Source organism: Nematolebias whitei, chromosome 22, assembly GCF_014905685.2.
Source record: "Nematolebias whitei isolate Nwh7 chromosome 22, NemWhi1, whole genome shotgun sequence".
Taxonomy (NCBI): Eukaryota; Metazoa; Chordata; class Actinopteri; order Cyprinodontiformes; family Rivulidae; genus Nematolebias; species Nematolebias whitei.
Genome location: NC_056519.1, coordinates 3531520 through 3544841, shown reverse-complemented (window position 1 = coordinate 3544841; position 13322 = coordinate 3531520). Strand labels below are relative to the sequence as shown.

The following is a 13322-nucleotide window of genomic DNA, read 5'->3' as shown; positions in this document are numbered from 1 at the left end:
GCGGTCCATCTTTGTCCGGTTGGACTGGAGCTGAAGGGTTTCAGCTGGAGCTGCAACAAGAACATACGACGAGGTTAAAGTTGAAACGAGGTCCGGGGACGAGGTGTGGACCACGTGGTTTACCTGTCGGCGGCGTCCCGCTCGGCCTCGGCGCCGCCGTCGGTTTTAAACCCAGACGCTCGAAGTTTAACAGGATCTGCAGACACGATTTGTTTTTAGCTGTGAAACGCCCGACTCCAAGGACGATGGGACTTTGTGTAAAACGTAAACATTAACAGAACTTCATTACTTCAGTCACAACGGAACGTAAACGTATTAAATATTTAAATTAAAAATGTTCCATATGACGGAAAAAACACCTGCTGCGGTCAACTCAGAACCAAAGTTCATTTCAAATGAGCCGAAGAAAGTGGACTGATCGGGGAATTACTTTTTTTAAAGGCAGGACGACCATGAAGCCTTTTTCTTCCAATGCACAGTTAAACGCCTGCCTCTCTGATGATATGGGGGTGCATAAACAACAAAACCCGGTCTTAAAGTAAAGACCTTCTTTTTCTGTATTTTCCTAACAGAGCGCTTCACTCCCAGACTGCAGGTTTACTTGTGGTTCCTAGAGTTGTTAAAATGGGATGAAGATCTTTTGGTTCTCAGGCTCCTCTCTTGTGGAACCAACTTCCAGGTTCTGTCCATGAGGCTGACACATGGTCCAGTTTGAAGTCTTTCCTGTTTGATAAATCCTATAGTTGGGGTTGGCTTCGGTTTCCAGAGTTATCCCTAAGTTCTGCTGCTACTGATGGAGGACAAACTCACAGCTGTCTTCAGGTTTGTATCATTAACATGAGTCTTTCTTCACAGAGAAGCAACATCTAGACCATAGAATCTACACCTGGACCATGGAATCTACACCTGGACCATAGAATCTACACCTGGACCATGGAATCTACACCTGGACCATAGAATCTACACCTGGACCCACCTTGGATCCAGCGGATCTGCGTTGCCGGGCCATAGCCCTGCTCGTTCTTGGCGGCGATGCGGAAGACAACGGCCGGGCGGCAGGACAAGGAGCTGTCGATGTGGGCGTTAACCAGATGGGCGGAGCCAACCAAGCAGGACGTCTTGGTGCCGCGGTATATCCTGATGAAGGCCATCTGCCCCGGCCGCTCCGAGCCGGTGGAGCGGTTCTTCCTCACTGCCAGGTACATCGAGTACTCCAGGATCCGGCCCGAAGGCGACGACGGAGGGTTCCAGTTGATCTGGACCGAATCGTTGACCTTTGCAGAAATCGAAGATAACCAAGTTTGTAACGTTTAACTAGAAAACAAAAATGAAACAAACTTTTTTTTATTTTTTTTATCGCAAGTTGTTTTAAGAGTTGAACCATATTCTGGAAACAACGAAGAAACTCAAAGATGAAAAAAAGTCTCAACTCTGGACTTTCAAAAACTTTAAAGATTCTTTGGGGGGCACCTGGATCAGACATTCCTCCCATTGTTTCTTGAATGTAACTCCTTAGAACAAACGTTTCATCTGCTCTAACGTGTTTCACACCCACCGTCAAAAGCAACTAGTGTTTCTGCCTGTGTCTTTGTCTGTTAGCAAAATATCTCAGCCACCACCACACAAGTTTTAATCAAACTCCTAGAAATTATTCACTGGATGCACAACTACAGCTTACGGGAGTCAACTCAGTTCAAGATGGCTGCCACAGCAAACCTGAAAATAAAATAAAAATGACTAAGTCGTTGTGTGGTAGTAGCCGAGAACAGTTCACAACACACACTCTGAGGGCTACTTGTTAAAAATCATCTTCGACCTTTGATTCAGCCTCGCTCGTCGGAGTGAAGGTTTTCAAACATAAATACGTGATTTATAACTTTTTAGCCTCGACTGTGTTTTTGTCTCTTCTACAACCAATGAACGTCATCGACCCAGAATGCATTGCGTCGATAAAAAACGGTGACGACTTTAAGTGAAAAACCAAGAGATTAAAAAAAAAAAAACAAGGCATTTTTGTGAATAATGCGTCGTCACCTTTGAAATCTTGACGGCAGAGGGCGCTCCGGGGAAGCCGGGTTGGCAGGTTTTGAAGTCGCTGACGGGGCTGAAGTCTCCCTGACCGAAGCAGTTCAGACCCACTACTCTGAACCGGTACGTCTGACCCGGAACCAGCACCTGCTTCTCCCTGCCCTGGTAGTCCTGAGGTCCGGGCAGCCTCCTCTGAGGAGACGGAATAAGACGATCGGCGTCGGTTTTATTCAGAGCGTGTGCAGCTGTTTTTATCCTCACCTGTTTGGTGTTGGGGGATCTGACAGCCGACGTCACCTGGCTGCTGTCGGCAGGCAGGAAGTACTCGGTGACCTCACAGTACAGACTTTTAAACACGCCCACATCAAACCAAACCGCTCCACAGTCGACCTCAAGGTAGAAACAAACGCGTTTCATTCAGCTGAACCAAAACTGAACCAAACCTAGCTCGTGTTCAGAACTGACCGGATCCGTGCCGGCACCGGTTCCGTCCGCTCTGGTTTCATTTGAGCCGTTTGAAGATTTCACAGCTTTTCTCTGCTGCTCCGACGTCTCCTGGAAGTCAAAGAAAACTATTGTAATCAGCAGAACCAGCATCCGCTGCTCGTCACTTTGTAATTTCCTTTAAATCTTCTGTGTGGCAGCAGTTTAAAATAATGTGTCGGGCACTAGGACCGGGCGACGCTCTGCAGCTACGTGCTGAAAGGAAGAGCCCTTATTTAAAACAGAACAGACTCGGTGCAGAGTTCATGTGAAGATTTGAAGTTGAAAATAATAAAATTCACCACCTCACCATCAGAAGCTGGTGTGTGAGGCGGGACTTTTGTCTGGTGTGGTGGTCTGCAGCACAGGAGCACCACACGGCACCGTTCTATCACCCTCCCTTTTCACCGTGTACACAACCAACTTTTGAGACATCCAGAGGTTCTCCAAAGACTCTGCCACCGTAGATTGTGTGTCAGAGGGGAACAGAACCAGGAAAACAAAGGAGGCGGCCCACCTTCTGCTTCAGACTTAGGGGAAGGGACTAAAGGAGCTCCTTTAGTTAACGACTCAAACCCAAAGTGTAAAAATCAACGCTCTCGCAGGTCTTTCTTTCCGACTGCACGACGCTGCACATCTGTTCTTGTTTTCATCCCGTCAGTTTAATTCTGTTCCTCAGGATTATTGCAACTTCAGATCGTGTTTAATGTACCGTATTTTCCAGCGTATAAGTCGCATCAGTCCAAAAATGTCTCAAAGTGGAAAAATACATAAATAAGACGTTTCGGGGTATTTTACTTGTCAGTTGTCTCAAGTGAATGTTTGTGTCTGGGGGGGGTGGGGGGGTAGCGGTACTTGTCAAAACCTGGAGAGCCCTCTCGCGCCTCTAGCAGCTGCAGAATGAATGAAAGCGTCAGATGTCAGTCAATAAGAATATACAAGTCACAGGATTGACAAATTTATGAAAAAAACTGCGACTTATACACCGTAAAATACGGTACTTAATTTACATTTTATTTAATCTTAAATCACTCCTGACAGCGTCTTGTTACACCCCTACAAAATGCACATTTAAAATTATAGTTCTGTTAAAAAGTCTCAGTCCGTCCTAATTCACGTTTCCTTAAAGCAGTCACACATTTAATATTTTAAAGAGGTCTTCGTCAAGAGTTCTTGGGTCTTCCTGCAGAAGGTTTCAGTTTTTCTTCGGCTGCTTCTTCACCGTTTCTGTCTCAGTATCCGACTATTTTCAGATGCGTTATTTATTTGTTTTAAACACTTTCAGAGTTCCTTCCCTTCATCGTATTTTAAAGTTAAACCCAAACTTTCAGATTAGTTTTTTTGGTTACACCTACCCGAGCTGACGTTTTCTCTTCCTGACTAGCCGTTCCTTGGTGTTGAGGGTGGAGCGACGGGACACCTGGGAGTGAAGTTCACAGCTGAACAACACAAAGACTTGAGCATTTTATTGTTGCTTCTAGTCTCAGAACATCTGTTACCTCTACAAAGATCAACTATAAGCCCATTTTTTACTCTACGAAGTGACGATGTAAGAACAAATGTCTGCGTCCCGCTCACCTGCAGGATGTTCATTGTTCCTGCTCCGTCCATCTGGTCCTGTTGGCTCCACAGGTTTGGACCTCGGCGGAAACACCGGCTGGATCTGAAGGATGTAGCAGTCGGCAGCAGACAGGGGGCGCCACGCCACGTGAAGCATGCTGACGGTGGATTTGATGAGCAGCACGGCCTCTGGAGTAGCAGGTCGCTCTGACGGCAGAAAAGCAAACATCAGAATTTTGATTTTTTTTTTTTAATAAACTCTGCAGCTTTGGCTCCACTGCCCTCACCTGTCTCCAGGTACCAGAGGTCTTTGCAGCAGACCTGGTAGTTCCAGTTCTTGCGGAATCCATCTCGGCCGCTCCAAACGTAAAGCCTGGAGCCGACGTTGGTGGCGCAGTGTCCAGCCCTGGCTCTGGGCCAGCTGGCGTGCAGGTCGTCGCTCTGAGGGGCCTGGATCTGCAGCTGGACCTCCAGATCGTCCTGCTGCTCCGGGCCGGGCCTCTGCCAACACATGGTGTCTGCGACACAAACAGTTAGACGGCTGCTGGCCTCGACGAGTGACAAGCTTCAATCCTGACGCGAAGCATACTAACCCAGGTTCAGTACATTTAGGGAGTTCGTGCACATCCATTCAGTTTCGGATGAATTGTGTTTCTCCGACTCTGGAACGGGAACCCAGCCGCCGAAAACGTACATCCTGCAGACAAACACGACTCGAACTCTGGACTCGGCTGACGACACAAAATGATTAAACGAGTAAACCGTACTTGTTTCCAATGAGGCTGGCAGAGTGAAGACTTCTGGGAAGAGGGGCGGGGCCTCTCGTTGCAGGGGATGACCAAACCATTGAGCCTGACAGACGCAATAAATAAATAAAAAACACAAATCAAAAATTAAATCAAGTGAGCATAAAAAAATAAAGATGGTTAACGATGAAGGGCCTACTGAGATCCAGCTGCCAGAAGTCGTTCAGCCGACATCCTTCCATCCCTCCAAAGATGAAAAGCTTTGAGGAGCCGAGACCGGCGTGGGCCACAGCGGCGTGGGACTCTCGTGCACAGGGACCGGCTCCTTTCGTCTCTGGGACGTTCCAGCCTCGCACGCCCGTCGATGCCTGCAGCTCCAGCTCATACAGATCCCCCAAGTACCTAAAACCACAATAAAAATCAAACTGACAGCCAAAAACTACAAAACCAGGGCACAGCTAGGCCTGTCTCGATAACAAATGTTGCTGGGCGATTAATTGTCTCAGAAATTATTGCGATAAACGATAATATTGTTTGAAATTTGACAATAATTAGTAATTATTGTCAAATCTAAGAAGAAATGTTGGTTAATTTTGTATGTAGTACCTTTTTTGACCACTGGATGGCAGTATAAGACTGTTTGAAGCGAAGGATGGATAGTGAGGGAGCGAGCAGCGTGTCTCTTTAAGAAAAATGAGAGGGAGGCCCCTTGACGTGACGTGGGCTGTCTCTTGTTCTTGTTTTTCGATTCTCAAAATGGTGGACACTCAGTGTGGTTTCAGATCTTTAGCATTTGTCACACAAAGCTTTTAATAAAAAAAAATCAGCAAACAAGTTCTCAGCTTCTTTTTGCAAAGAAAAACAACTTTTTACACGAAGGCACGTGTTGCAGCTTCGACAAGACGGTCACAAAAACGTGATTTTGGATCGTTAAAACTGATTTTGAAGAGAAAACAGAAATGGAGGGGTCAGTGAAGAACACCAGAGTTGAGCCTTTTGTCATCCAGTGTCTTCAGTAGAAAGAGAGACGAAGAAACGATAAAGCCGATAAATGAAAACGAGGTCGATAATTTTTATTTATCATGCGATTGATTGATTTATTGTTTATCGCGACAGGCCTAGGCACAAGCCATCGAAACAATTCTGTCTTCATCTAGAGATTAAACAAATCGCACACATTGACTTGAGCCTCTGTACACACAATTCAGTTGTCCAGAACTACTTAACTTGTGTTTTCTGAGCTGCAGGATTTCCTCAGTACCTTGGTACATTACCGTGGGGGTCCTCGCTGTCGTTGGCCAACCCCCCAAACAGGTAACACTTGTTGCCCAGGAGAGTGAAGCTGTGGCCGATCCGCGGGCAGGGAGACGAGCCGGTTCTAGGCGCTCTCGGCTTCAGCTTCTTCCACAGCCACCGACTGGCCTGAGGAGCAGAAACCAGAGCAGGGACGTGAAACGAATCAGAACCGTGGCTTCTATTTCAATCGTTTTCCTCTAAATCATCACAAAACCCGTATAACTGACAAAAATAACCTATTGACATAATTCTGACGTGTTTTTAAAATTCAAGCACGCTCCCTTCTTCCTTGAGTCAGTTTTTTATGTGTTTATATGAGAAGCGGTTACAAAACAGATTATTTCTTTACCTTCGTATGAAACAAAAGTGAGGAACTTTTAGTTTGCGTAAGGACTGGACCTTTATTAATAAATCATTTAGACCCCACAGGCAGATTTGGAAGCATCGGATGTTTTGTTAAAATGAAATACTTGCTGTATTTGTACAAAAATTCGTAAATATTCATAAATATTTTGATATTTTCTTATTTGTTGAAATGTTATCAATCCAGCATACACTGCTTACATCATAAAACATGACATTTAAAACAATAATAAAAATTCGTTGTGAAAAAAATACATTTTATGGAGCCCTAAAATAAAACGTACTGAACAATCTGAATACTATGTTGAATATTTTAGGGAAGGTTCAACGTTCACTTTCTTTACACCCATCAATGAACGATCGTGATTACGATTTTCTCCACAATCCTGCAGCCTTAATCTGGATCTGAACATTAATATTTGTTTCTAACAAAGTTGAGTCAGGTCCTCTGGACTGATTCTTATTTGTTGAAATGTTTTGTTCAGTCTGAAGAAGTCTTTTGGACAAAATACTGAACGTTTAAACAAAGAAGAATCCGTCCAGAGGACTTGACTCAACATTAATCTACCTGGATTATCAAGCAGCATCAGGACATTACTGTGTGTCCCAGCTCCGGAGTTTGAGATGAAGCCGTGTTTCACCTGAAGCTCGTAGAGGCTGTTGGTGTATTTCCCGTACTCCACCATGCCGCCGAAGACCAGGATCCGAGTGCCGTCGCAGACGAAGCCGTGAGCAGCACAGCCTGGTGGGATGTCGCCCCTCACCGCTGGGAGAAACCACTGCCTCGAAACTGGAAGATCAAGCAGGAATCAGATGTCAAAGCAGCAAAACACCCGAGTAGAGTTCACGTAAAGGATTTAAAAAGCTAAAAATAGAAATACTACACTGAAATATAAACAGGGAGCACATATTCTGTTGTAGTGTGGCGAACCAAATGTGACAAAAACACAAATAAAATGGTATTTTACATTTTAATGTCACGATGAGTTTTCTTGTGAGATCTGCATCACTCGCATTTTATCAAAATATAAAGTATTGTGAATTGCTAAAAATAAATGGTATCATGAACAGGTGTTTTGCTTTTTATAGCAGTAAAGTACGTTTAAATTTGTAAGATTTATTGCTAAGCTTTTTATGTAGAAATTAGTAGTGAAGCTGCTGTTGTTACGACGCATTGTTTTACATTACTAGTGTTCAGTTTGTGACGATGAAGTTTAGTTAAACTTGATAAATAAAATTCTTTATCTCATGAACTTAAAACGCTTCAAAGACACGACTTAGAAATTTAAAAATAAGTAGACAATTTAACAAATAATTTAGTTGAAAAGCGTAATACTGACAACAGTTTGTGTATTTAATTGTTTTTTGTAAGTAAACAACAAATCACGAATGAAAATATCCTGCTCACTTCCATCTGAAAGATGCTAAAAACATTAGCAGCTAACTGGCTAGCTAGCGCTAAGCTAGCTGTAGCTTACCGGTGTTGTAAACATGGAGGTCCTCCGCTATCCCTTCGTTTCCGCCGCCGAAAACAATGATGAGTTCGCGGATTGCAGCCGCTCGGTGTCCGTGTCTGGACCGCGGAGTCACTCCGGTAACCGAATGCACTTTTCTCCATTGCGGCTCCTCGACACCGTCGCTCATTTTTGGTGAAGGAGCCTAAACTTTCGCGCTTCCGATGTTAGGTGGGCGGGGCACAGGTGGAACAGGGGCCAGAGATGAAGAAAAAAAACGAAGATGTCTCACTTCGGTAGAATTTTATTTATTTATTTTATTTTCAAGGAGTTTGAAAATGAAAAGTTAAAAGTCACAACTTGAAGAGTTATAAATAATACAAATAATTTAGGCTGCTCATAAAAATAACCAAATAGATAAACAAAGATTTATTAATTATTAATTAATAATAATTGGTAATATAATAAATATACGATATGTCGTAAATAAAAACATTAGGATACTATTTTTTATAAGCGTTTTCTATTGGGCAGGTTTTATTGTACAATTATCTGGCCATTTGAAGGCATTTTATATTAAACATTAGTTTAATTTGATATTAGACAAGTGTTGATTTTTTTCAAATCCTTTATTACAACAATGACAACAAGAAAAAAAAAACAGAACAAGAAGAAGAAACAAAAAAAAACAACTATAGGAAAACCAATTATGAAAAAGTTTAAAGGTACTCACAGCAAAGTCAGAAATACTGAACAAGAAACCAACAAAATCCAAACATTTTCCCCTCGTATGTTTGTTATGTATCCTTAAATTAAAAATTTTAATAAAATTTACAACTTGTTGCCAACTTAGTGTTTGTTTATCCACAAAACAGGCAAAGTGATAGAAACGTACTATTTGTTTAGCTACACACAAGCCTCGAGGTTTTTATTTATTTATTTCAAAGTATTTGTTTTTATTGAGTGCGTACCCGCATCTCAGGGTTAGAACATCTGGAAAACCGCTGGAGTAAACTTCTTCTGTTTTCATGCTTTGATGCAAGTTTTAACTAAATAAATATTTATCTTTAAATAATCCACTAAATTCAGTGTTTTAAGGAAACTTTCTCATATTTGATCATTTACAGGATCCTTTGAACGCAACAGTCAACTCGATATAATTCATATGCTGCACGTGGATACAATGAAATCCATAATTGGGCAATTTTAATGTACCGGAAGGTTAGTGTGCGTGTGCGCAGAAACAGGAACACCTCCTGGTGAGCAGGAAGAGAAGAAGGACGTCAGTTGTCAATTTGTGTGTGCGCGTGTGTGCGCGCCAGAGGGGAATGCTCCAGAGGAAGTGCGCCCGTTCTCCGTCTGCGCCTCCTGACTTCCTGCTCTGAAGCAGGAGAGAGAAAAAGCTGCGGGTCTGCTTTCAGTCCGCGGGGCAGCAGCAGCAGCAGCAGCAGCAGCAGCATGGACCCCCATCCCCACGACACACACACACCAACACACACACACCACTTTAGGTAAACTCAGAAGGCGCGTGGACGGGCAGACGGACGCACGGAGGAGCAGCGGCCGACCACAGTTGGGTAGGTGCCAACTTTCTGACTGTAACTTGCAAAATAAAACAAATTAACCTAAAACGATTTGGTCAATAAAACAACAGAACCCCTAAATGGTCCAAATAAAGAGCGTCAACTTGAAAAGTGCATCCAAGCCGCGCGTAAAAGGTTAAATCTGCGCGTAAAAAGGTGCCAAACGCGCGTAAAGCAAGCTGCGTTTTCAACGTTTATATTTATCTGAAGAATAAAATGAGTTAAGGCAGGTCAGGATTCAAAGAGGGGGGGTTTAAAAATCCACGGTGGCTCCTTTAAAATCCTGCAGCAGACTTTCTGGTTTGTCTGGAGCTGCAGACTAATTGCCACGCGCTTCCGGATTGAAGCTGGCAGCAGACAACATGTTGAAAATGAGTCAGTGACTGGTGGAAAACAAAGAAACGTTTGAGTTCCGCACACACACGCGCGCGCGCGCACACACACAGAGGGGCGTACTTTCAAATATAAGGGGCAACATGGAAACTTGTGGGCTGGTTCTGCTGGACGGATGAAAAAACTAATTTGATAACATTTCAAAGAAGCGGTGGATTATTTAGACTTGTTGGGCATCATGAAGACAAAAAGTTCTCACAGTGACGAGAAAACACAAAACAAATCCAGTACCTGTGATGTCTGATTAAATAAAAATATACAGCTACTTTCACCTTTTTTAGACCAAAAACCAAGCAGTAGATGTGTGTGTGTCCGTTTGTGTTGCCCTGTAAGGCCCATTTCTCCAACACACACTGTGAGGACCAGCTCCGTATGGGGCCCAGAGCCCGGCCCCATACGGAGCTGTGGGTCAGGGTCAGGGTCAGGGTATAGAAATGAATGGAAGTCAATGCAACGTCCCTATAAAGATAGAAAGACAAACTGTGTGTGTGCACATGCCCTCCACATCTGTTGGGTGTTAACGGATCTTTATCCAAATAAAAAACAGAATGTGGACAAATGTTGCCGGTGCTTCCTGCTGACAGGAAGTCCTGAAGAGCCTTTCACCGGGAATGACGCCCTGAAGCTGAATGACAGGAAGTCCTCCTTTACACAGAGACATCAGTTCCTCTATCAACACACACACACACAGGAAACAGGAAGTGAGAGCAGTTGTGTGCTCGTGGTGTTGTTGGGTCATTGTTTGCTCTTTGAGGTTTCCTTGTTTTAAATCGTTTCTTCTCTGAGCTCCATCATCCGTGAACTTCATGCTGCTGTTTTGAAGCAACAGGCTTCCAGGTGAACATGTCGGCGAGGGCCGCGCTCGTCTCGGCAGACCCGCTGACCACATCCTGCTTCGTCACCATGGAAACATCTGAAAGTCATTCGTTGTCTGCTCGTGGCACAGACTCTGATGTGCACGCTTGGATGAGAAAAACAAAATACAACTAGACAAATTACATTTCCTGTGAAAATGCAGTGTGAATGCTTGTTGCTAAAGAACTTGCTGAAAAACAGCTGAAATTACACAAAAATGCTGAAAAAAAAGTAGCTGAAAAGGTAGAACAAGCTGAATTTAGCAGAAGAAAGCAGAAAGGACACATATTTGCTGAATTGTGTTTAAATAAGCAGAAACAAGCACAAAAATTAGGAAATTGGCTCAAAAATGCTGAATTTAGCTGAAAAGTAGCTGAAAAAGCTGAAAGAAGATTGAATTACCACTACTAAGTGCTTCCACTTAGTAACTTCCACTACTAAATAGAAGGAGCTGAAATGAGCTAATATATATAATTAGCTGAAAAACAAAATTTAGCACAAAACAGCTAAATAGTAGCTGAAATTGCAGAAACAGCTGAAACTAGCAGACAAAAGCTGAAAGCAACACAACAAGCTGAAATTAGCAGAAAGAAGTTAATTAGGCTGGCAGAAATTACCATGAAATTTATCTGAAAACAGCTGAAATTAGCTTAAAAAATGCTAAAAAAAAATATATAGCTGAAAAGATTAAATTAGCAGAAGAAAGCAGAAAGAACATGTTTGCTGAAAGAAGCAGAAATGAGCACAAAAATGTGGAAACTATTTGAGAAAAAAAACAACCTGAAATTAGCAAAAAAACGGATGAAAAGTAGCTACAAAAGCAGAAAGAAGCCTAAAATACCAGAAGGAAATGGATAGAGCACATTTTGCTTAATTAGGCTGAAACAAGTGCAAAATTGTGGAATTAGCCACAAAAAAGCTCAAATTAGCATAAAAACAGCTAAATAGTAGCTGAAATAGCCGAAAATGCTGAAACTTGTAAGCTGAAAGGAGCATAATAAGCTGAAATTGGCAGAAAGAAGTTAGAAAAGGCACAAAAATGTTCTAGTTAGCAGAAATAATCTGAAAGGCGTACAAAACAGCTAAAAGAAACACACCAGAATTTAAATGAAAATAGCTGAAGAAAGTTAAAATTTGCAGAAGGAAGCTGAAAGAAGCTGAAGCAGAACAAAATGTGAAAGGAGCAGTAAAAGGTTGTAAACAGAGCTAAAGATTTGAAGGATGGAAAATGAGCTCAATTCATTTTCTATGAGGAAAAAATGTCAGAAAAGGCTAAATATTCCAAAAAAGCTAAAGTTGCACAAAAAAACAAAAGTCACAGCAGGATTGTCCTGAAAGAGCTGAACGTTTTATGATTTGTTGAAACAGATAAAAACGAACAGAAGAAAACTGGATCAGTGGAGTGAAAGTTTCATAAACATTCACTCAGTTTGATACAACCTGAACTCTGACAAAGTGTAAAAACCACAAGAGAAACTAAATCTGGTAAACTCTGATTTTATTCACAACGAAACAAGAAACAAACAATTAAACTAAGAAATTGTAGCGTTTAAAACACAAACGGTTCATTTAGAGTTTGAAGCAGCAGCACGTCTGTAAAGTTGCTCCCAGAAGGTAAAAGGAGCTGCAGGAGCTCTTTGAACGGACCCGGTTCGTTGCCAGGTCAGACAGAGGACCCGGCTGGAGAAGAGACTCGTGGAGAGGCTGAAGCTCTTAGAAGTAAAGACGGGCGGAGGTTCAGCTGTCTGTGGAAAACTGCGTCTAAAACAGGAACCATTTCAAAATAAAGGTCCTTAATAGAACATCTGGAACACTTTGATGGTCTCATCATCTACAGATGAGAAGAATCTGTAGAAACCTCTGAGCTCACAGGCTGAAGGTCCATGTTGGAGGGTCGTGGTCTTCAGGACCTCAGGGGCCGCTCCACTAAAACCAGTTCAGGTTCTGGTCTGGACTCAGGAACTCTTCCACAGATCACTGTCAGTTCATTCACAGGATGCTGCTTAAAGCTCTATCAGGCAAACAAGAAACCAGATGTGAACACCAGCCAGAACCGCTGCCGTCTCCTCTGGACCAGAGCTCCTTTCAAACGGACTGAGCTGAAGTCCAGAACTGTTCTGAGGTCAGACGGGTCCAAATCTGAGATTCTGTTGGGAAACCACGAGCACCACATCCTCAGCGCACAGTTCAAGAGGCTGCCTCTCTGATGGTATGGGGGTACATTAGTGCCTCTGGTACGAGCAGCTTACACATCTGGAAAGACTCCATCAGTCCAGAAACGTATCTACAGGTTTTAGAACATCTGCTCCCATCCAGGATGTGGAACAGCTGGAGTCTTCCATCGGACCAGAGCAGGACAACATTCCCTCCAGAACCTCAAACATCTGGTCTCCTCAGGTCCTCCAGAACCTCTAACATCTGGTCTCCTCAAGTCATCCAGAACCACCAACATCTGGTCTCAGGTCCTCCAGAACCACCAACATCTGGTCTCCTCAGGTCCTCCAGAACCTCAATCATCTGGTCTCCTCAGGTCCTCCAGAACCTCTAACATCTGGTCTCCT

General features: G+C 43.2%; 2 protein-coding genes across 2 annotated transcripts in view; one reads left to right on the top strand and one right to left on the bottom strand.

The window, feature by feature from the left end:
• Nucleotides 1-40: 40 nt before the first annotated feature.
• hcfc2 (host cell factor C2) lies at nt 41-8150 on the bottom strand. The gene is made up of 15 exons (XM_037696133.1): nt 7955-8150; nt 7118-7266; nt 6079-6239; nt 5017-5219; nt 4839-4923; nt 4665-4768; nt 4359-4589; nt 4090-4278; nt 3867-3931; nt 2494-2583; nt 2290-2418; nt 2035-2220; nt 977-1274; nt 124-196; nt 41-50 (listed from the first exon to the last, which is right to left on the bottom strand). The coding sequence occupies exons 1-15, from the start codon at nt 8118-8120 to the stop codon at nt 41-43; spliced, it is 2139 nt and encodes a 712-aa protein (XP_037552061.1). The 5' UTR covers nt 8121-8150.
• A 1328-nt stretch (nt 8151-9478) lies between these two features.
• The window catches only part of elk3 (ETS transcription factor ELK3), an 11401-nt gene continuing 7557 nt past the window's right edge, over nt 9479-13322 (top strand). Inside the window, exon 1 of the mRNA XM_037696056.1 lies at nt 9479-9507. The gene's annotated coding sequence lies outside the window, so the exon portion shown is untranslated. The remainder of the gene's footprint in view (nt 9508-13322) is intronic.